Source organism: Euprymna scolopes, chromosome 18, assembly GCF_053919585.1.
Source record: "Euprymna scolopes isolate OS-2025 chromosome 18, ASM5391958v1, whole genome shotgun sequence".
Lineage (NCBI taxonomy): Eukaryota > Metazoa > Mollusca > Cephalopoda > Sepiida > Sepiolidae > Euprymna > Euprymna scolopes.
Genome location: NC_136499.1, coordinates 130,418,543 through 130,442,210, shown reverse-complemented (window position 1 = coordinate 130,442,210; position 23,668 = coordinate 130,418,543). Strand labels below are relative to the sequence as shown.

Below are 23,668 nucleotides of genomic sequence, written 5' to 3'. Positions count from 1 at the left end.
GCTGTCTTTCTCTTTTCATTGCAACTTCTTTCTAACAACACGAGATGTTGAAAGTCTGTCATTATTTTCATGACAAGTGCTCAACTGAACTTAATCTATTGTCTCCATGCAAAACTTTAACAAATGCTCATCTAGCTACAGCCACTATCAACAATTTCCTCCACACTTCTTTGTGTCTAAATCTAAACAAATTCCATGAACAAAGCTTCTACCCTAAAACTGCATACCCATGGAACCTTTTCAGCTTACTACAACAGGGTCATCTTATTTTTATTATTAGAATTAAATAACTGTGTTATAGGGTCATCTTCAAGTCTAATATAAACAAGTTCTTGTTGAGCTGCCCCCTTAAATAATCAAATTTTATGCAATCTCCGCAACTACCGATCACTACACTGTTGTTGTTTAACACTTCATTTTCCTTGAGTGACTTTAGGCCTTAATAAGTAGTGGCTTCCTTGTAAAAAAATTAAAAAATTTCCAATTACAAAAACACATTTGGTTCAAAGCATTCAGAAGATTATGGTCTCCTCTATATAAAAAATATGATAATGCCTTCTACATATAGGGACCCTAATTACTAATAATGTTATGATGCCTTCTAACATATTCACTTGAGTCACCCTATGTCAGCAGACGTATGTGAAATGTTGACAAATTCATTCACGGTTGACATCTGTAGAAAGGAAATAAATTTACTTTATTTTATTTATTTTATTTTATTTTATTTAGCTACTTTTAAAAACATTGAGAATTTTGCATAAACAGTATATATTGAATTCTTAACGAATAAAACGGATCTGATGCTTTCAAATCAAAAACAAAACCTTTTTGGACCTATAAAAAGATTAAAAAACGTTACCTCAACAAAATAATTGTATTAGGTTGAAAAGAAAGTTCTTGCGGAATTTCTCATTTTGATTTCAAATGATGTATTTTTAAATAAGTTTTTGTTATAATACTTTTCTTTTTTATATCATTTTAAAGAGTGTTTTTCACTGTTTAATCGTTTAAATTACACTCGTGTTAAAGTAATTGTCTTTTTTCAGAACGTTGAATACAAGATGGAAAAAAAGTAAATTTGCACAATTTTCTTATTTAAATTCAAGCTAGGCTGAAACAGCTTGCAATATCAACGCAGCATTTGGCCCATGAAGCACTACTGAAAGCACAGCACAATGGTGGTTTAAGAAATTTCATGGCGGCGGCGAGAGTCTTGAAGATGAGCGTGGTGGTCGCCCATCGGATATTGACGACAATCAATTAAGAGCCTTAGTCGAAGCCAATCCATGCACATCTGTTCGAGAACTTGTTTCTAAATCAGACATGATGTATACAACGATTTTCAATCACTGGAACGAGATTGGAACGACAAAAAAAACCTTGATAAATGGGTGCCTCACGAGTTGAATGACAACCAAAAAGAAATGCCGTTATAAAGTGTCATCTTACCTTCTTTTACGCAACAAGAACGACCTGTTTCACGACTGGGTTGTGACTTGCGATGAAAAGTGGGTTCTTTACAACAATCAGCGAAGCTCTACGACACTTCCCGAAGCGAGAGTTGCATCAAAAGAAGCTCATGTAGAATGTTTGGTGGTCTGCGACCTGTCTCCTCCATTACTGTTTTTTGAATGCAGACGAAGCCATTATGGCGGAAAAGTACTGTCAACATATGGATGAAATGCATCAGAAACTTCAACAATAACACCCAGCATTAGTCAACAGAAAAGAGACAATGCTCGCCTGCACGTTGCTAAACCAACCCTACAGAAGTTGAATGAATTGGGCTACAAAACTCTGCCTCATCCACCATACTCTCAAAACCTCTCACCTACCAACTATCACTTTTTCAAGCATCTCGACAATTTTCTGGATGAGAAATGCTTCAAAAACTTAAGCGATGTCAAAAACGACTTCATCGCCACCAGAACACAAGATTTTTACGTTATTGGCATAAATACACTTGTTTTGTGTTGGCAGAAGTATGTTGGTTCTGATGGTGCTTATTTTGATCAATGAATTTTTGTTTGAACCGAGATGTATTATGTAGTTGTTTTGAAATTATATATAATCTTCCTAACAAAAGTATGTGATTGGAGGAGGCGTCTATTTGCTGATTTCTATGTATAAAAACACATATGTATGTCCGTCTGCATCGGCATCATGCCATTCATTTAGCCTCCAGTGACAATCTCGGATCTGATCTGGACAGTTCTCTCTGAAAACTAAAACTTATGCTTAACATTCTTTCATGTCGACTCTAAACTCGTTTTCTTGTTGCAGATTGTTATGTTATCATACGCACATCATGCGACAACCGTTGAGTTTCTATTTGGAGCCTCCACCTTTGCCAATGGAAGAATTGGAACCTCCTGCTGAGAAGGTGGTAAGATACAGCCATGTTGCTTTTTTTTGGGGGGGGTGATCTGGATTTCATATAACATCCCCCCTTTCTTTCTTTTTTTTTTTTTTTTTTTTTTTAATATTGCAAAAAAAATTTTCATCAGTAAAAATTTGATTCAAAATTTTATAAAAACGTTATAAACTCTTCTGCTTACAATTCTGCTCAACTGGAAATAAAAGTAAAAAAAAAAAAATATCAAGTGTTGCTGAAAAATATGCCTTTTCGCTAATTGATTATTTTAGGATAACAAAATTATTTTAGGATAAACAAAATTATTTTAGGATGAACAAAATTATTTTAGGATGAACAAAATTATTTTAGGATGAACAAAATTATTTTAGGATAAACAAAATTATTTTAGGATAAACAAAATTATTTTAGGATAAACAAAATTATTTGAGGATGAAAAAATTATTTTAGGATAAGCAAAATTATTTTAGGATAAAAAAAATTATTTTAGGATGAACAAAATTATTTTAGGATGAACAAAATTATTTTAGGATGAACAAAATTATTTTAGGATGAAAAAATTATTTTAGGATGAAAAAATTATTTTAGGATGCTTAAAATCCATAAGGGGAATTTTTCTTGATAAAAAAAAAAAAACATGTCTCTTTTCAAAGAATTTTCTGCTCCCATCAAAATCAAGTTCTTTATTTTATGTTTCCATTGGTATTCTTTCCATCTCATCTAGTACATAAAGAAGTCTGAAGCACTCAGAAGATTGATATCTTCTTTTTATATATATATATACAAAGAATGTGATAATGCCTTCTACATAAGCAACTTTTAACCTGGTCATTACTAAATGGGTGACCATATTGGGAACACCAGGTGCTGTATGTTTATCAGTATCGTTTCAAGTTGTCCTCTCCTTGCCACTGGAATCGGGCAGTGCTGATTCGTGAAAAATGTTGGAGATTAAGCAGCATTTGCTCCACAATTACATGTGCAGCCATTATCTCTCAAGACTTAATATCCATTATCTCTCAGGATTTAATGAAGGTCATGATTTCTACTAATAATGACACTAAACATTAATAATATAATGGGAGGGGGGGGTTGTGTCCAGAATTCCCTTTGTTAAAAACAAAAACCTTTAAGATGTATGCGATGAAACAAAAAACGTCCTATTTCAAAAATCCCATAAATTGATGAAGTAATTTTATTTTTAATAAGAAAAAATTTTGAGTATTTGAGGAGAGAGTGTCTTGCCTTCCACTTTGAAAAGAATCTCAAGAAACAAAAGGAGATAATACCAAATAATTCAAACTTGCAAGATTTTTGTTGTAATGTCTAGGAATTAATCGCTTAAAAATGGTTTCCTTTATAAAAATAAAACTACTTGATCAATTTATGTGATTTTTGGAATGTGATATTTTTGTTTTGTCAAAGGTATATATATATCATACAGATTTGTTTTAATTTTTTTAATATAGCAGTGCTCTACAGACAAACTTATCTTTAGTTGAACTTTAACAACTAAATATTTTCATTTACTAGCCAAATAGAAAAATTACTAGCCAAACTCACATGATTTTTAGAATATGACATCTTCGTTCTGTGACGAGTATGTACATCATAAAGATTTTTCTGTGTTTTTTTTTTTTAATAAGTGTAATTCTAAATATACAACAAACTTTATGTTGATACTTGAAGGTATAAACATAATTTCTTCAGATATTTTTTAAACAGCCTTCGTTAAAAACGAGTATATTGTTCTATTAAACTTTTATTGTTTAAATAATTTAACTTTGTTCGTTTTATAAAAAAAATATTAAAAAGATATTTTTCACTTAATAGTGAGCTTTGCAAGATTGTCAGTGAAAGATATACAATCGCCAAAGGATAAGCGTTTTATTATTTCTAGTCGTCACTTTCAAAAAATGCTCGCAAATGCGACTGTTTCACTCGCAATATAGAGCCCTGTATAGAGCGAATTCTGGACACCAATCTTAAGATGCCCTCTAACATATTCACTCGAGTCATCCTATACTGGAAGGCATGACTGAAAGCTGCCAAAATGTTGTATTTTGTTCTAATGACTGGTCACGTGTACGGCTCGCCACATCTGTATATGAACCGGCTTCCTCTGAATATTCTAGGAATGTCAAATTCACAAGCAGTTCACAGTTGTATGCATATCCCAATCAGGGGAGATGATGGCATTATGTATTTGCAATTTGTGCAAGGAGGTATCAGTGTCCCCCTAAATACAACATTTAGTATTCCCAAATGGTCACGCATCTTGTACTAATCCAGCTCACATCACTTTCGTTATCTAAAAGAAACTATTGTGTCAATAAGATTATGCTGCAATATATTATAAATGTTCTAAATAATATTATTTTTATTGGTATTATTAGTATTAGTAGTATTATTAGTATTTTTAGTAGTATTTTATTTTTATTATTATTATTAGTAGTATTTTATTTTTATTATTATTATTAGTAGTATTTTATTTTTATTATTATTATTAGTAGTAGTAATTTATTATTATTATTATTAGTAGTAGTATTTTATTTTTATTATTATTATTAGTAGTAGTATATTATTATTATTAGTAGTAGTAGTAGTAGTAGTATTTTATTTTTATTATTAGTAGTTGTAGTATTCTTATTAGTATTATTTTTTATTATGGTTCCTTTCACTTGGGAAGATATAAAATATTATGGTATCCACTAAATGGATATGATTTTAGGAATATGCAAATATTGTAAAGGAAGCAGATTCATTTTTCTATCAGAAAATCTTGTGCTGTTTGCTAACTCTAACTGATGTTTTATTTGATCTTGTGCATAGGAGGAGAAGCCTAAAGAACCTGTAGAGAGCAGCAAGGATGACCTCAACAAGAAAAAACAACAACGGCGGCGGCGGAATGCTCGACCAACCACCTCTTACATGCAGGTAAAAATAAATTTTGTCATATCAATTATGAATGGAGATTTCGCATTTGTCTGAAGGCAAAACTATACTTTTTTTTTTCACCCCAAACAATGCACAGTGCCGTTTTGAAGTAGTTGGGGAAGCAGGACCTGGAAGTTAATTCCAAACTCTAGCAGTTCTAGGGAAGAAATTATTAGAGTAGAAGGCTTTCTTACATCTAGGGATCTCTACTTTGTAGGGTGGGACTTTGCTGCTTGTCAGATTTGTCTTTAGTATTTATGTTGAGGTGATACAAGGGCTTGTAGTTCAGTTCATTGGAGCACCTACCATTAAAACACTTGTAAATGATGGGACAGAGGCGGAAGCTTAGATGACAGTTCAGGACTTATTAGGTTGGTGACTCTCTTTTGAACCAGGTCCAGGAGTGAGACTAGTAGCAGATGCACCAGCCCAAATGTGACAATAATACTCCATACATGGGCGAATGGCGAAAGGTACAACATACTTTCAAGCGTAAGTAACTTTCTAGCATGGTAGAAAGAGCTCCCCTTCCTCGTAGCAGCCTGGCAATGCCCTCGATGTATCTGTTCCAACTCCTGTTCCTCGTGAACGTCAAGCTGAGGAGTTTGAAGCAAGCACTTTCAGGTAATGTATCTTTAGCCATAGCTATTGATCGTTTAGAAAGGTTTCCTGTATTAAAGGAAAGAAGCTTAGTCTTGTCAGCATTGAACGTTTTTTGCCTTGGATATGAACACATTCGTTTTCCCCTTGTGCCTTTTATAGAGCATGGTGTCGTCAGCAAATATACTCATCTCAGAAACAATTTTATCAGGGAGGTCATTTATAAACACATCATTTAGATTATGTTTCTGTTCTTAGCCTGATTGTCAATTTCAAAACATTTCAGCTGATGATGATACTACAATTGCAACATATTTGAATATTTAGTCAGGTTTTACTTGTAAGGAAAATTATCCTCATGCCAGGTTGTCCTGACAAACCCCTGTATGGAAAGACCTTAGACACTCGAGGATATTTTACATGATATGTTAATTTCTGAGCTGTTTTGAGGGTTCGTGATAAATTGCAGAAATGTATCTGTAATTTGATTGACATCCACCTTTTCTCTGCAACCTTTCTCGTAAACGTAATGTTGCTAGTCTGTCTTTTCTATAATTACTATTATAGCATTTCTTTAGAATTGTATGAGTTATTCCCTGCTTCCTTTGTGTCAGCTCATTTGAATCATTGATTTAGTGGTCTTCATCATTATAATACGTTTTTTTTATTCTGCTATCTTCTTTCCAACAACTGCAAACTTGTGCAACTCTCTTGCAGGTGTTTAACTCCTACGTATAACCTTGATCTTTTCAAGAATAATCATCTCCTGCGATGATTATCGTTTGGTATTTTTGACCCATGACATTGTTGGTTTCTTCTCACTCCTCGAACCAGTTGGCCTTGACATGACAAACTGCTTGATGACCTTTCTCTTTGCAAATGAGAAAGAAAAGAAAATTCTTTGCAGTTGAGTTCTTGCTATGAATGTCTTATGAAGAGGGCGAAAGGATTGGAGTTCAGTCGAGAACCTTCCATAGAAATAATGGTAGAATAGAGAATAAATGTCAATGAGATGAGTGAATTATCAATTAACTGATGAAGAATACAATGAGATGATTGAACATGATGAATGAAAGGAAACAAAATGTAATTATTTATATGGATAATATTTGTTGGGATTTGGAGATGACTACATTGTAGTCTGCTGTGAAGCAGTCCTGAGGTAATGTTTTCCACAGAAAAACTCAATATTTACAGGAATTCTACTGGATGCTAGGCACACAGAAGAAGGAAGGCAAGTTCTTTTCAGTTGTCGTAATAAGACTAGTTTTAATTTTTGTCCAAAATTAACCTGATATTAAAAAGAAAAAGTAAAAAAAATTTTACCCATCACAAAATGAAAATATCATATTCCAAAAATCACATAAATTGATCTAGTTGTCTTATTTTTAAATAAGAAAATACAAATTTTATGGGTATCCAAGAAGTAATTGTCTTGCCAGCCATTTTGAAAGAAACAAATAGAAATAACTTGAGAATAATTCATACTACTTTTATTTTGTAATGCCTATGAATTCCCATTAATTGCTTTTAAAATGATTTTCTTTATAAAAATAAAACTACTTGATCAATTTACATGACCTTCAGAATATGATATTTTTGTTTCATCACAGATGCGTATATCATATACATTTTTCTTTATTTTTGTTTTTATATAGGAAGAATTCTGGGAAAGAACCTGGGTTCTTGCTGTAAATGTCTTATGAGACGGAATCAGAGATTTAATCTTCATTGGACATTTTTCTATTAAAAAAAAAATGAGTAACAAAAGACGTGTCTTCAATTTAACGAAATATTTGATTGAAAATAAAAAATCCCGTCCAAATTAATTCACTTAAACCCAGCTTTTGATTCTTTATAATCTTTAAGATTCTCCATCCCATCCTAAATGATGTGACAGATATTGTGATTTGTGTGTCACCTTTAGAAATTTTCATAAGAGGTGCAAAATTAATACAGCATTTTGACTCGAATCATCTTTTCGACTGGCAAATCGGTGTATCTACCATAGTTTAGAAATGATGGCGGGATCTTATTATTAACACCATGTATATTTTATGTTTATCTTATAAATAAACTTTTTATTTCTCTCTCTCCATTGCATATTGTCAAAAATATGAGTTTTAAAAAGGTTATCAGTGGTATGATTTCTTACGGTGATTGAAGAAGGATGTATAGTATAAATATGGTCATTTGGCGAAAAAAACATGAAAATAGAAACTAGCTACGTGAACATAGTTAATATTAGTTTGTCATGACTGCCCCCCTCCCAACTCTTTTGGCCTTGTGTCAAATTTTCTTTTAATAAAACAATTATCTATTATAGAAATCTCAGTTGTTGATGTGTTTGTATGTTCGCTAAACTCTTGTCATCTGCATTGAAGCAGCACGAACATGGTACTGTTAGAGTGATCTCTCGGATACATAATATCAACAAATTAGAAAAGATTTTCAATTATTTCATGTACAGATGTTGTATTGTTTGAAAGGGGCGGGGGTCTGGTAAAAATCTTGCTTTCAATGCTGTTTGTAAGTCATGCATGAACGGTCAATTCGTTGTTTCATTTCAAAAAGCTAAATTAACAGCGCCATAACATATTTGTCGTTGTGGTCTAGTCAATAACGAGTTTGTGTCCACCACACAGCAATTTTTTTTTTTTTTTTTTTTTTTTTGCTTACAAAATTTTCCTTTCAGTTTTGCTTCTGGCTGATGACACCCAAATCGTTTTTAAACTTTTTTATATTTATTATTTAACAGTATTTTATGACTGAGCAATGCCAGCACCCTCCTGCTAGTTAGAAATAAATATTAACTAACATTCAGATTTTTCTAACCTTGAAAATCATTTTTAATAATAATTTTTCATAAGATGGAAGGAAAGGTACGCATGTACAATTTCAAAACTTTTTCTAAACAAGAGACTTTATTTTTCTTTTGTTTTTTTTTTTCTCACCTTTCAGCAAACACCAATTCACCACAGAGTCAATTACCCACCAGAGGTGTATCAGCCAGGGCCCCACCCCAATTGGTATGGACCGCCGCAGCCTCAACAACAGGCTCCCTACTTCTCTACACAGCATCTCCCACCTGGTTAGTCCCTGAATCTTTTTATTTTATATTTTGGGGAGGGAGGGGTGGCATTAAAAAAAACATAATAAAGTTCGATGTAGTGGTCGATAATTTGGATTATTCAAACTACTGTTCTCATCTTGGAAGTTATTCTTACAATTATGTTTCTGAATTTTTGAGATGAGGATGGTTTTTCGTTTTTTGTATTATCTAACATTAAACATTATTTGGAATCTTCAAACTACTGTTCTCATCTTGAGTGTCATTTTCACAACGTTTCAGTTGATGTAACCTTCACCCTTCAACTTTGAACTCGGGAATTTGGATGGAATTTTGAATGGATCCCTTTATTTACATGTTTTTGTTCCATCAGCCGAATAATTTGCAATTGTATTTTTGAGTGTCACAAGCGCTGACGATTGAACCTCAGGAGAAAATCAATTTTAAAGTTGATTTTTATAAGTATTTTAATCACTGTCATATGTCCTTGTGACTGTGACAAGGTACACCTGAAGAAGGTTGGAGGTTACATCATCCAAAACATTGTGAAAATGACACTCAAGATGAGAATAGTAGTCTAAAGATTCCAAATAATATAAATATTCTCACAATGTTTCAACCAATGTAATCTCCGGCCTTTTTCAGCAAGACCTGTGGCATAACAGATGAAAATAAGTCTTTTAAAGGTTGATGGTTCAATCCTCATTGAGGGTAATATTAAAAATACAAATTACTTTAAACTTTTTGTTGATGGAATAAGTTTGACAAGACACGACTGAGTAATGTCTGAGCTTGCAGCAGCTGAAACGTTTTGAAAATAAAATCCAAGGTGAGAAAGGTAGTCAAAAAAAAAAAAGCAAATAAAATAAAAATGCAAAATAAAATAAAAAAGCAAATAAAATAAAAATGCAAAATATGTGCCAATTCATTTTAATTCGAGAACTAAAAATGTAAACAAAAATGCATTTCAAGTAAAACCATGATTACATGTCGAAATTGGTAAAAATTGCAAACTTTACAAAAAACAATGAAACTAGTCGATAAGAAATAAAGAACACAAAAATCTCAGTTTTAATGACAACACAGTGAAGCACTCGAAAAAGTATGGGATATCTGTGGCTTTTTTGTTGAATTAGGTACATTATTTTGCAAAATTGTCACTTTTGAGAATTTGAATCTCCGTGACGTGAGTGATGAACATAACGAGAGATTCCATCCGAATATTTCAGTGAGAGAGAAACAATTTTTTTGCATTTTCATGCTAAACAAGGCACAATGCCATTTTGGTGTGTGGGACTACTATCTGGGACTTAATTTGCAGGGATACTTTGTCCGTATTGAACCCTGACATGTTGGCAGATTACTGCTGGGATATAAAAAGGGAGGATGATACTCAACACAAGAAAGTTAAGAGTACAAATTGTTGTTTGAACTGACGATTCTGTGTTTTTCATTCATACTGAATAATAATAAATTATGATTTATAATTAAAAAAACGGTGTCTAATCTAGTGAAATAAAGGTCAGATTGAGTTAAACGATATTTTTCTTACATCAAAGGTTTTATGTGACAATACATAAAATTTGTTGCACTGTATAATCAAAGGATATTTTTGTGTCTGTATTAAAAATAAAATAACTTCTCCTTTTTATTATTATCAGTTATTGTTTAGATTAATCCTCTGCTTCTTTGTTCATAAAATTATATTTTCGTACATGATCAGGTCTCTACATTGCGAGTGAAATAGTCACATTTGTGAGTGATTTTTCAAAATGGCGACTAGAAATAATGAAACGCTTATCTTTTGTTGATTGCATTTCTTTCACTGACAATTTTCCAAAACTCACTACTGAGTGAAAAATATCTTTTTAACTTTTTGTATATAAAACGAACAATGTTAAATTATTTAAACAATGAAAGTTTAATAGTAGAATATTTTTTTTTTTTTAACGAAGGCTGTTTAAAAAAACATTTGAAGAAATTAGAATGTTTATATCTTCAAGTATCAACATAAAATTTGTTCTATATTTAGAATTACACTTATTAAAAAAAACACAGAAAAATCTTTGTACATACTCGTCCTAGAATGAAGATGTCATATTCCAAAAATCATGTGGGTTTTCTATTTGGCTAGTAAACGAAAATATTTAGTTGTCAAAGGTCAACTAAAGTTAAATTTGTCCGTAGAACGCTGAAGATTATTAACGGGTCAGATACACATTCTCTTTATCATATGGATTATGAAGATCTTTAGATGGTTTACCTTTTCGGAAGTTGTCGGTATAAATGATTTTCGATTTTGTTTGCAGGTGGTCCAGCGGCAGCAGCAAGGTTCGGGTCATCGCAATACAACAGTCCTAAGCAGGAATTGCGTACCATGTTGCGTGCTCGTCAGCCATCGACTCAGGGTTACATTCAGCATAACACGCAGCAGGGTTTCTCTCCAAGCATGCATATGTTGCAGTCGAAACAACGCAATCAGTTCATCCGGCAAACACTGCGTGTCCATCAGCAGGGTCTCCAGCGAGGGATGCAGGTTCCCGATCAGGCCCACTACAATCAACAGCTGGCAGGGAATCCACAGGCAACGTTGCATCATATGACGCAGGCGCAAGGTAAGTAGACAACATTTAGTCTACAAATTGAGAATCAAATGAAACTATATGATTATTGCAAGTTCTCTTATGGAAACCTGCACATACATTACACGATCTTGTGCATGTATCGTTTTTGTTAAAACCTTAACTTTCAAATGTATCATTTGAAATTTTTAAAAATTGTCTGTTTTAATATTTTGGTCGCCAAATAAACAGAAGAAAAAAAAAAAGGTATAACCATTTTCTTTAGGCTTCTGGATTAGCATTTCCCACAAAAAGAAAGACTACATTTAAATTTTAAATATAAATTTTAATTTTAACTTTAAAATTGATTTTAAACTTAATTTTAATTTCAAATTTAGAGTTAATATTAACTTTAATAAATTTGATTTGATAGATTAGTTTTTTCGAATAAAATTTTGAGGAGTATAATTAAAATTTATATAAGAGAGTATTTTCAAGAAATTTACTGTAAAGTTAAATATAGTATTATATAAATAAAAATAATTATTCGTTCGAATTCAGCTTAAAAATATCAGATTTAAAAGTTTTCTTGTGAAATCGATCAGACCTTTACAAAGTTATCTCCCTTAGACTAGTTTAGAAATTGAATTAAAATAAAAACAATTCCATTTAAGACTGTGAAAAATTTTTAATTAATGGAATTAATAAACTATATTTTTTTTATAGGTGACACAATAAATAGTTCACATAAATTAGAATAATATTTGACAAAAACATTCAAGTGTATACAAGTTCTCCCTTTTCTTTTTAATCACCTAATCTCTAAACATCAAATAGGCTTCACAAATTCGTCTTATTGACGACATCATAAATTTGGAAATCTATATTAGAGAAGCCTTCATCCTTAAAGAACATGTGATAACAGTTTTCTTTGACATAGAAAAAGCCTTCAATACCACTTGGAAGTATGGAATATTAAAAGACCTGAATGAACTCTGTCTAAAAGGCAGAATGCCAACATTTATCAAAAACTATCTGAGTGACAAAACCTTCCAAGTAAGACTAAGAAACATCCTATCAAAGTCCCAAAAACAGGAATTGGGAGTTTCCCAAGGTGGATTTTTTTCAGTCACACTGTTTAACATAAAAATAAACAATACAGCTGTATTTATTAACATAAAAATAAACAATACAGCTGTATTAATTAACATAATAATAAACAATACAGCTGTATTAATTAACATAAAAATAAACAATACAGCTGTATTAATTAACATAAAAATAAACAATACAGTTGTATTAATTAACATAATAATAAACAATACAGCTGTATTAATTAACATAAAAATAAACAATACAGCTGTATTAATTAACATAAAAATAAACAATACAGCTGTATTAATTAACATAAAAATAAACAATACAGCTGTATTTATTAACATAAAAATAGACAATACAGCTGTATTAATTAACATAAAAATAGACAAAGCAGCTGTATTAATTAACATAAAAATAAACAATACAGCTGTATTAATTAACATAAAAATAAACAATACAGCTGTATTAATTAACATAAAAATAAACAATACAGCTGTATTAATTAACATAAAAATAAACAATACAGCTGTATTAATTAACATAATAAACAATACAGCTGTATTAACGCAATAATAAACAATACAGCTGTATTAATTAACATAAAAATAAACAATGCAGCTGTATTAATTAATATAAAAATAAACAATGCAGCTGTATTAATTAATATAAAAATAAACAATACATCTTAATTAACATAATAATAAACAATACAGCTGTAGTAATTAACATAATAAACAATACATCTGTATTAATTAACGTAAAAATAAACAATACAGCTGTATTAATTAACGCAATAATAAACAATACAGCTGTATTAATTAACGCAATAATAAACAATACAGCTGTATTAATTAACGTAATAATAAACAATACAGCTGTATTAATTAACGTAAAAATAAACAATACAGCTGTGTTAATTAACATAAAAATAAACAATACAGCTGTATTAATTAACGTAATAATAAACAATAGAGCTGTATTAATTAACGTAATAAACAATACAGCTGTATTAATTAACGTAAAAATAAACAATACAGCTTTATTAATGTAAAAATAAACAATACAGCTGTGTTAATTAACATAAAAATAGACAATACAGCTGTATTAATTAACATAAAAATAGACAATACAGCTGTAATTATTAACATAAAAATAGACAATACAGCTGTATTAATTAACGTAAAAATAAACAATACAGCTGTGTTAATTAACATAAAAATAAACAATACAGCTGTATTAATTAACATAAAAATAGACAATACAGCTGTATTAATTAACATAAAAATAGACAATACAGCTGTATTAATTAACATAAAAATAGACAATACAGCTGTATTAATTAACGTAAAAATAGACAATACAGCTGTATTAATTAACGTAAAAATAAACAATACAGCTGTGTTAATTAACATAAAAATAGACAATACAGCTGTATTAATTAACATAAAAATAGACAATACAGCTGTATTAATTAACGTAAAAATAAACAATGCAGCTAATAACAAACTCCGGGACAAACTATGCAATCTCTGACTATCTAGATTATGAACACATTTCTAATGTCGGAGCTAAAACCAAAGGTAAAGTCAGAAGCTCTGCTATTTATCGAAATAAAAGTGCACTTTTATAAATTTTACAAAGTATGGTAAAAACATGTAGTTTAACAATTTTCATGTCTTCGATGAAATGCTTTTCTAACTTGTATCGTGCCTTTTTAAGATTATATTTTATTTAATTTATTAATTTGGATTTAAAAAAAGAATAATGTGGTTTTGTATGTATTTATAAAAACTCTCCTACTCTCTATTTCCGATTGTATTTCTCCTCACACCGCAACTCATTTTTTGCAACCCCCTCTTTGTATTATTAGAGGTCTGAATATTTTCTCTGTTTCAGTTTGTAATTCACCTCGTACCACACTCTTTTTTTGCAACTCCCTCTTTGTCATACATGTCTGAATAATGAGAAAATCTGAAAAATTTTTAACAAAAACTTTAAAATAACTTTTTTAGATTAAATCTTTTTAAACTTATTTCAGAATAGAAAATCTTTACAATTTAATAAGGAACATATTTCATATAGGTTTCATTAAAAAATATTCAGTAGATAACGAGAAAAATAGAGATGAAAATTTCAAAAGGAGTGTATAACTGGTTACGCTCAATAGTAGTCTTTGCTAACGAAAGACTTTGTTATTCTATTATTTAAAACATTTTGTGTTCTGCTATTTCGCGCGCGGACTAATATATATATTTGGTGATTAAATTCTGAAAAAACAACATATAGACACATATATTCGAATTGAGCTTTTCCTTTTTGGCTAGGATCACCTTGAAAGTATTACTTCAAGTAATATCTATCAGGATTTTTTTATCTGAATTTTATCTGTCTTATCTCGCTTATGTATATATATATTTTTTTTTCAGGTCTCAATCAAAATTATCCTTCATATAACGGCATGCCGATGCAACAGGCAGCGGCAGCTGCGGCCGTAATGGATCCTGTGTCTGGAGGAATGATGTCACCGAATTTTGGTCAATCGTATCCGAATACTCAGAATCCTGCCATGCTACAAGGCATGCAGCCACAAGGCCCTCAGGCTCAGGCCTCTGGCTTCATGCCGCAACAACAGGCCCAAACATCTTTCAATCCTGCTTCAAGGTGAGTAACTCCCCCTCTTTGTTATTTTTTTTTCATGTCACGTGTCATAATCTATTTTGTCAATACTGGAATCACGCACTTGGGTTATTTTTTTTCATGTCACGTGTCGTAATCTATTTTGTCAATACTGGAATCACGCACTTGGGTTATTTTTTTTCATGTCACGTGTCGTAATCTATTTTGTCAATACTGGAATCACGCACTTGGGTTATTTTTTTTCATGTCACGTGTCGTAATCTATTTTGTCAATACTGGAATCACGCACTTGGGTTATTTTTTTTCATGTCACGTGTCGTAATCTATTTTGTCAATACTGGAATCACGCACTTGGGTTATTTTTTTAGAAATTTTTATTTTCAAATTCTCTATATCATGTCTACATTAGAAAATCGTTTTTAAACAGAATTGAATCTTCCAATGTTTCCCTTCACATGTTAAGAATGGCTTTTTAAAATCTCGATTTGGAGTTATCTCCCTTGTTCCTTCAGAATATTTTCAGGATGATGTCGCGAAATCATCACTCTTAGTTTAGCCATAAGATTTCATTTTTTTGATTGAAAATGAAATTTTTCTTCTTTTTTTTTTTTTGTTGAAATCCTTTCTTCCAGTAACAGTGAAATGAAAAAAATAAAATTTCGTTTTCAATCAAAAAAAGTTCATTTTAAAAAAAAAATTATTTTTAAATAATTTTTTTGAACTTTTCTTTTTTTTTTTTTGATTGAAAACGAAATTTTATTTTTTTCATTCAAATGTCTAAATTTCATATATTCGTATCTCTTGAAAACATGCCATATATCTATTTATACTTACAGAATACGCCATAGCTTATATATTATTTTCCAGTTATCCTTCTACTGAACTGTACTCCAAATCATGTCACCTGTATCTATATTGAATATATATCTTACCTTTCTTTTGTCTTCAATATTCAGAGTTTGGGCACCAAATTTTAATTCGTAACATCAAGTTACTCACACTTTAACACGTTATTCTATTCATAAACGAACATATGAACTGTATCTTAATCAAATATTAACTTCTCGCTCTCTCAAACAAACCTGTTTCAAATTTAGTTGCATTCATTGCAAAAATTCTTATCTTTTCTTCCAATAACAGTGAAATGAAAAACATAGTAATGTCTTTTTTAATCACTTTGACGAGTGCAACTTTTCAGTAGATACATAATCTCTACTAAATAACTCATTAACATTAACTACCCATGCGGGGTCGCAGAAATCCCTGGTTTAGGACTCTGGCGCAGGGCTGATGGACACGTAGATCTTCCCAGGTTATCTGTCTAGGAGAAGGAAAACTCTGAAGCTAAACCTAGGGGAGGGAGACCTCTCTGTCCTGGAGGACAACCTTCATAGAGATGGTGGCTCAAACAAATTGCTGGTTTGCAAACCTAAACTGCTTAACGAGGAGATAGGCACTGTCTATCACCTGGCTTTCATACTTCTTCTTTGCCTATTAGCCTGGCGTAGAGGTGCTATCACAAGAACTCGACAGAATCAGCCAGTAGTCGAACTTGTTTCCTGACTAGGACAATGAACGACGTTTTCCCCACTCCCGCCACATCTTATCCCCCTAAACTGGACACTGTGGGGATGCTTGAGTGTCATATATGCCAGTGCAGTTGGATTGGAGTGACTTGTCTGATGGGTTGAGAGTACCGGATTGACAGATCCGACTGATAGTACAGGAGCCAAACTCTTTGGTAGCGCTTAGAGCGGCTGCTCCATGAACAATTGTATAATATCAGGAGTGCCATGTCACACATGGAAAGGAGCCCTGCACTCATCCCTGGTGGGCTTTTCTGAGGCCACAATCCTTTAGATGAGAAATCAGCTGATGGTCTACTTGTATTGCATGTCTGATATTCTGCACAACCACTTGTCCAGTACCTCTCACTCATCCTAACTGAAACTTTTAGATAAAATGAGAGTTCAAGCAAAAATTACGTTTAAACCAGACGCAAACTCAAAGAAAACCAACGTGCCTCCTCCCTTGAGGCTTGCATTTACGAACATCCGTCGGCTTAGAACTAATTTATATGATGTTGAAGCATTTCTCCTTATAAACACTCTGGATATCTTATCACTAAGTGAAACTAACCTACACTCCTCCATCCCTTCTAAACACTTTAACATGCCTGGTTATCTCTCACTCTGCCATAATGACTGACAGACATATGCACGGACTTGGAGTCTATATTCGAAACACCCTCCCCTTGACTAGAGTTACAAAACTAAAATCAGACAACCAGGCCTTTATTTGCTTCAGACTAAACATGCAACATAATATTAGCTACTTGTATTTTCTCTATTGCTCTCCCTCGACCTAGGACGGTACTCTAATAAACAAAGTCTCTGACAGCATAGATATAGCACTCTTCCTCGATACTAGCGCACATCTATTTGCTGACTTCATTGTCCACCACAGTGACTGACTTGGATTCTCTACTTACAGACACAGCTGGTAGCACTACACATAGCTTCTCTATATCTCATTCCCTATCACAGACAGTTACATTTCTGACATGTTTCCCAAACCAGCAAGATCAACATGCCTCACTGCTAGATCTATTTCTGACTACAGTTCCCGATGATTGTATAATGAATGCCCACAGCCCACTCAGAAATGGTGATCATGCTGTGATAATGGTAGAAATCACCCTAAATTCTCATTGCAAAACTGAAGAGCCACTGCTCAAAACAACGTGGTATTACAAAAAGGCTGACTGGGAAGCCATCAGGGATCTCATCAGAGATGCCCCATGGGGAAATATCTTTTCTCTTCCAGCTGAACAGTGCGCAAATGAGATCACTGAATGGTTCAAAACTGCAATTGAAGCACATGTTCCCATGCAGAAATTTTATAGCAAGCCCCACTCTCCCCAATGGTTTACTCCTACTTGTGCCGCTGCCATTACTCAAAGGTAGCATGCGTTCCACAGATTTAACCGACAAAAGTCCAGTTCAAACAAATTTATAGAAGTTAGAAGTAATTGTAAGAGAAAAATAACGACAGCTAAGACAGAATACACAGAAACCACCAGAAAACGCATCGAAGCACAGAAATTAGAAACCCACGATTTTTGGAAAATCTACAACAGTGTAGTAAATAATGGACAGTCAGTGATTGCCCCCAATATCAAACGGTCATGAGGTTGCTTGCACGGCAACCGATAAGACTAACCTGCTTGTCAGTCGGTTTGCCTCAAACACCACATTGGACCCAACAAAACACTCCCTCCCTGACTTTCCTTTGCAGACAGATGCCACACTAGATGATCTGAAAATCACCCCATCTCTGGTGCATGGTATCATAAAAAACCTAGATACCTCGAAAGCATGTGGACCCGATCTCATCCCGGCCGTGCTATTAAAAAAATGCTCTGCTGAGATTGCTCCAGTTCTCTCCAAACTTTACAACAAATGCCTTAACGAATCTTGCTTTCCGGACTGCTGGAAAATTGCTTTTGTGGTACCAGTTTTCAAGAATTCTGGTGAAAGAACTGAACCATTAAATTATCACCCCATTAACCTCTTCCCGCTTTTCGCCAAAATATTTGAGTCCTTAATTAATAATGCTCTAGTCCATCACCTTACAGCTGCTAAACTTCTGACCGACAATCAATATGGATTTAGGCAAACCCATTCCACAGCAGATATCCTGACTGTAATCTCTGAGCGTATATACTGTTCACTGGACATGACACATATACTGTTGATATGATGATCTGCTGATGAAAATCAGATCATATGATATTACTGGAAGAATACATAATGTAATTAAATCCTTCTTAAGTAAGAGAAGAATCTAGGTTGGTCATAGATCTAAACAATATGATATAAATGCAGGAGTGCCTCAGGGGTCTATCATGAGACCTTTATTATTCCTAATATTAATTAATGACCTCCTTGATAAAATTGCCTCTGAGATGGGTACATTTGCTGATGACACCATGCTCTGTAGCAGGCATGAGGGGAAAACAATGAACACCTATCTAAGGAGAAATAGTGTTGTTGACTGTTTGGTAGGGAGAATCGAAGAAAAAGAACAATGCTAACCATAAATGTTAATCATGTTTGTATCAGGGATGTTTTTTTTTGTTTTGTTTTAAAGGGGGTTAGTTTTGTGGCGACATTGTCTGTTTAGGTAAGGGTATTAATACATAAAATTATGATTATGAGCAGTTAAGATTTTTTTGTAGTTTTAATATTTATAAAACGATTGCTTCATGTAGAGAGAGAGTCCATATTTGTTAAGGTCTAACGTGTTCGTTTTTTGAATAAGTTGTTTATTCCCGAATAATGCATCTATCAGTTCTCAGTCAATGAGAAAAGCCAGAAATTTCGGAGGAAGTAATTATTATTTTTTAATCGGTAACTGGAAAGATAATGGTATGTATATGAGTGTATGAACCAGTTGTAAAAGGTGCCGGGGAAAAATAGTTATAAGTTGTGTGTATAGCGTCCTTGTGATGGGGCGGTAAGAGGACTAGATTTTTTAGGAAAAAATAGGAACTTCCTCGTAAAAAGATGTTCCGATCGTGATGATGTTGCTCCTAGGAGTAAATGTAGGATTTTATAACGACTAAATGTGTCTAAAATGTCTGAAGTTACATAAGATGGTGGTTAATAATGATAGAAATAACAAATTTGTATGCAGCATTTGTTATTGCAAACCTACCGTAATTTGGTCCCGAGGGGAATTTCTGCAATCATTTTATTATATAGTAGATATATCATACTTTCAAGCTGATCATCAGTGTTAACATCACTAAAATCTAAACAATCCTCTGGTCATCAATCTCCTACAACCAAAAACAAAGACAAATTATCTTCTGTCGAATACTCAGCCATGTTAGACTAACAGGAAACGAAAAAGTAGATACAGCAGCAAAACAATCACTCAAAATAAACTCCAGCAACACAAACGTACCCTACAATGACTACAAACTGCTAATTGATAACTTTATTATATCCAAATGGTAGGAGCTATGGAACTCATGCAAAAACAATCGACTTTACCAAATCAAACCCATTCTCAAAGAATGGACAGAAGTTAAAATCTCCAACAGGAAAAAAACGACTCCACCCATTCATATCTCTATATATAAAAGCAAAAATGTGTACGTGTGTGTATATGTCTGCCAAAAACCTCTCACACATGCGACGAACACTGATTAAATTAATGTTTGAAAGGGCAGTTTCTCGGATGACAGATATCAAAAAATTGGTCAAAACGATTAATTCTTTGATTGTCAACTGGGCCGTTTTTTACAAGGAGGGATCAGTTTTTTGTCAACAGTTTTGCAAAGTCATCGAGCGCATTGCAATGACTAACCTTATTTTGAACGTCGGTGACATCATATGTCGCGGTTGGTGCAGGGGCTAAGCAGTTTTTTTTGTTTTTTTTCACCTTTTCGTCCTTCGTGTTAGCCTGCCAATCTCCTTACTCTTTTTTTTTTTTTTTTTTGTTTTTTTTGCCCTCATACGGGTACTCACTGCTATTTTCATTTTTTTTTTTTTAATTTTTTAAAAAAATTTTTTGTTTTTTGTTTCTCTGTTGCTCAATACTCTTACCATAAGACCTCCCTGCGCCCGGGCAATGCTGGGGACCCCTCTAGATCTACTGAAAGGCAAAAAAGCACCAAACTGTACCCCATGTCAAGAACCCCTCACAGTGAAACATATCCAAACCAACTGCATAGATTTCAATCAAACACGAATAAAATATTATCAAGAAAATAATTTGAAAGAAATTTTTTACAAAGTTGATCCCCAAAACCTCTTAGAATTTCTAAAAGAAACAAATTGTACAACAAAATATAGTTTTAAAAAAAAACCTAACTAGTGCCCACTAAAAAACATAAGTTTCAGTACAAAAAAATCTGGAAAAATAAACAAAACAAAGCCAATTCTTCAGCATTAAATAACCCGAAAGAGTTATGCTGGTAAAATAAACCAAAAAAATAAATAAACTATTAAAAAAAAAAAAAAACATACAATTTTATTAAATAAAGAAACATGTTTTTCTTTTACTTAAAAAACATTTTTTTTAATAGTCCCCCAAGTTTAAAAACACTTATTTTTTTACAAATATTTTTTAGCATGAAAACAAAACAAAACAGCAGCATGCAGTTGTCGTCCATAAAAAATAAGTTTTATTCTTCATCCTTGTTTTTATCTTCCGTTTCGTAGGCTCCAGTCTCATATGACCCCGAGTGGCATGCAGAGGCACTCCAGTGCAATGGGCTCAATGTCTAACTACAGCCAACAGAGCCATGCTTATCTCCAGGGCTTACCCCCCCAGTCCCAGCAACAGCAGCAACAACAACTGCTACAACAGCAGCAGCAGCAACAACAGCAACAGCAGCAGCAACAACAGCAACAGCCACCACCTCCGCCACACCCTCAACAGCAGCAGCAGCAGCAGACGGCATCGCAACAGCAGCAGCAGCAACAGCAGCACATGTTGGTCATGCAGAACAATCAAATTCAGCCGACCCAACAGCAACTGGTCGCACAACTGCACAGGCAAATGGCCCAGAATCCGGCTGCTGCCGCGGCAGCACAATACAGCAACTACCAACCACCTCCGCAGTATTAGGGCAAAAAAAAAAAAATTTTAAGAAAAAAAATAAATGGCAGGGCTACAAGAGGTCGGAAGTGAGTTGGGGGGGGGGGGGTCTACACTAAAAATAAAAATTAAAAATCACGCTGAATGACAAGGCTGGAAACGGACTCTATGACAAGACCCTGACCTGGTCCGTATGTAAAGCAGTGGGGGATATTTTTATTTTGTTTTTAAAATTTAATTTAAAGTCAGATTTAAAATGGGAAATAAGTTGTCTCTTGAATTATTTTTAATTTCTTAATTTTATTTTTCTCTTGACAGTAGGAGGTGAGTAACGGAGGCATTGCATTGAGATTTGTTCGGATGTATGTACCTTTATGTGTGTGTGTGTGTGTGTGCATATGTAAGTGATAGTTTCATCCATTTGTTAATACATTTTTAACAATCATTTTGATTGTGTCCGCTGAAGAAATGTATTAATATTAGAAATCGGTTGAAAATCATCGTGCACCTCATCATCTCAAAATAGTTTTTTCTCGTTAGATGACCATCCAGATCTCGGAGTTATCACGATTTTCGATACTTCTACATTATAATCGGATATCATAAAACATGGATTTTATACAAAACACATAATTATGTCGAAATTAGTAAAAACAATTTAGAATTACAAAAAATTGTTTAAAAAAAAATATAAAAAAATGAAATCATGCAGTTTTAATAGTTTAGTCTATTTCAAGGGAGATAAGTCTTTCATATGACAAACTGACTTATCTTCTTTGTTTTTACTTAACTTTTGCTATTTGAAATTAAAATAAGATGGTGGATCGATAATAGCAATGTTTATTTTATTTTTTTCTTAAAAATATTTCTAGCAGATTTTCTACTTAATGTTTTATGTCGAAATTAGTATAATTTGGAAACCTATGCAAAATGATTATGTAATGTTTCAAGGTAAAATTCATTAAAAAAAATTTTTAGATAAAAAAATTTAATGTACAAGCACCCAACTTCTTTATAAAAAACATTCGCAAGTCAACGCGACTCCTGCTAGTTAGAATATGTTAGCCTTTCCAGAACGTGTCTCTGCATATCTCTTGTTTGATCTGTTGCAATGTTCCTTATTAGATTCTGCGTTTCAAGCTGAAACTGGCTGATGTATTTGCCAAATTTGTTTTGGATCGTAGCAATTTCTGAACCATCTGGGTCAATGTCAAGAGATGGCAAATTCAGCAGTAGTTTTTGTGATTGGTGTCAAATAATTTTAGGTTCTACATTTGTTATGAGTTGCTACATTTTGATGCCCTTTAACCACACATTCTTATATGTACTTTTTTTGACTTTCATTTGACAGACATTACGATCAACTGAAACACTTTCATTTAAGCAAACATATATATATATATACACATATAGGCAAACATTGTTAAAAATAACAGAAAACGGCTGCTTGATTATATCTTTTTTATTTTCTTATGATCTTTTTTGTGTTAAAATCAAAAAAAAAAAGTTCCATATGTATCAAGAACGTTTTCAATTCTTTGTTGAATCATCAGGTAGAAAAGCAAATGAATGAAAAAAAGTTGAAGAAACCAAAAGAATTTCAGAAACGTAACTGTGAAACGTGCGCGTGAAGTCCGTCAGACGCCAGGAGAACGTTTTCACACTGTTCCAGGAAAGATGTTAAATTCTGCGATGACATTTAAAAATATTATCACTCTTTTCATAGGCAATGTTGATTTTTTTCAGTTAAAAAAGATCATAAGAAAAATGGAACAA

General features: G+C 32.8%; 1 protein-coding gene across 3 annotated transcripts in view; it reads left to right on the top strand.

The window, feature by feature from the left end:
- The window catches only part of LOC145297828 (mediator of RNA polymerase II transcription subunit 12-like protein), a 167,678-nt gene that overhangs the window by 128,948 nt on the left and 15,062 nt on the right, over window positions 1-23,668 (top strand). Inside the window, exons 35-40 of one of the 3 annotated variants that reach the window (XM_080144153.1) lie at window positions 2,287-2,386; window positions 5,210-5,314; window positions 8,876-9,005; window positions 11,294-11,599; window positions 15,070-15,304; window positions 21,514-22,172. In XM_080144153.1, coding sequence (XP_080000279.1) covers window positions 2,287-2,386; window positions 5,210-5,314; window positions 8,876-9,005; window positions 11,294-11,599; window positions 15,070-15,304; window positions 21,514-21,922 — 1,285 coding nt within the window. In that variant the 3' untranslated portion in view covers window positions 21,923-22,172. Of the gene's footprint in view, window positions 1-2,286; window positions 2,390-5,209; window positions 5,315-8,875; window positions 9,006-11,293; window positions 11,600-15,069; window positions 15,305-21,513; window positions 22,173-23,668 lie in introns of those variants that run through there. The other 2 variants (XM_080144152.1, XM_080144154.1) reach the window with 2 other exon arrangements.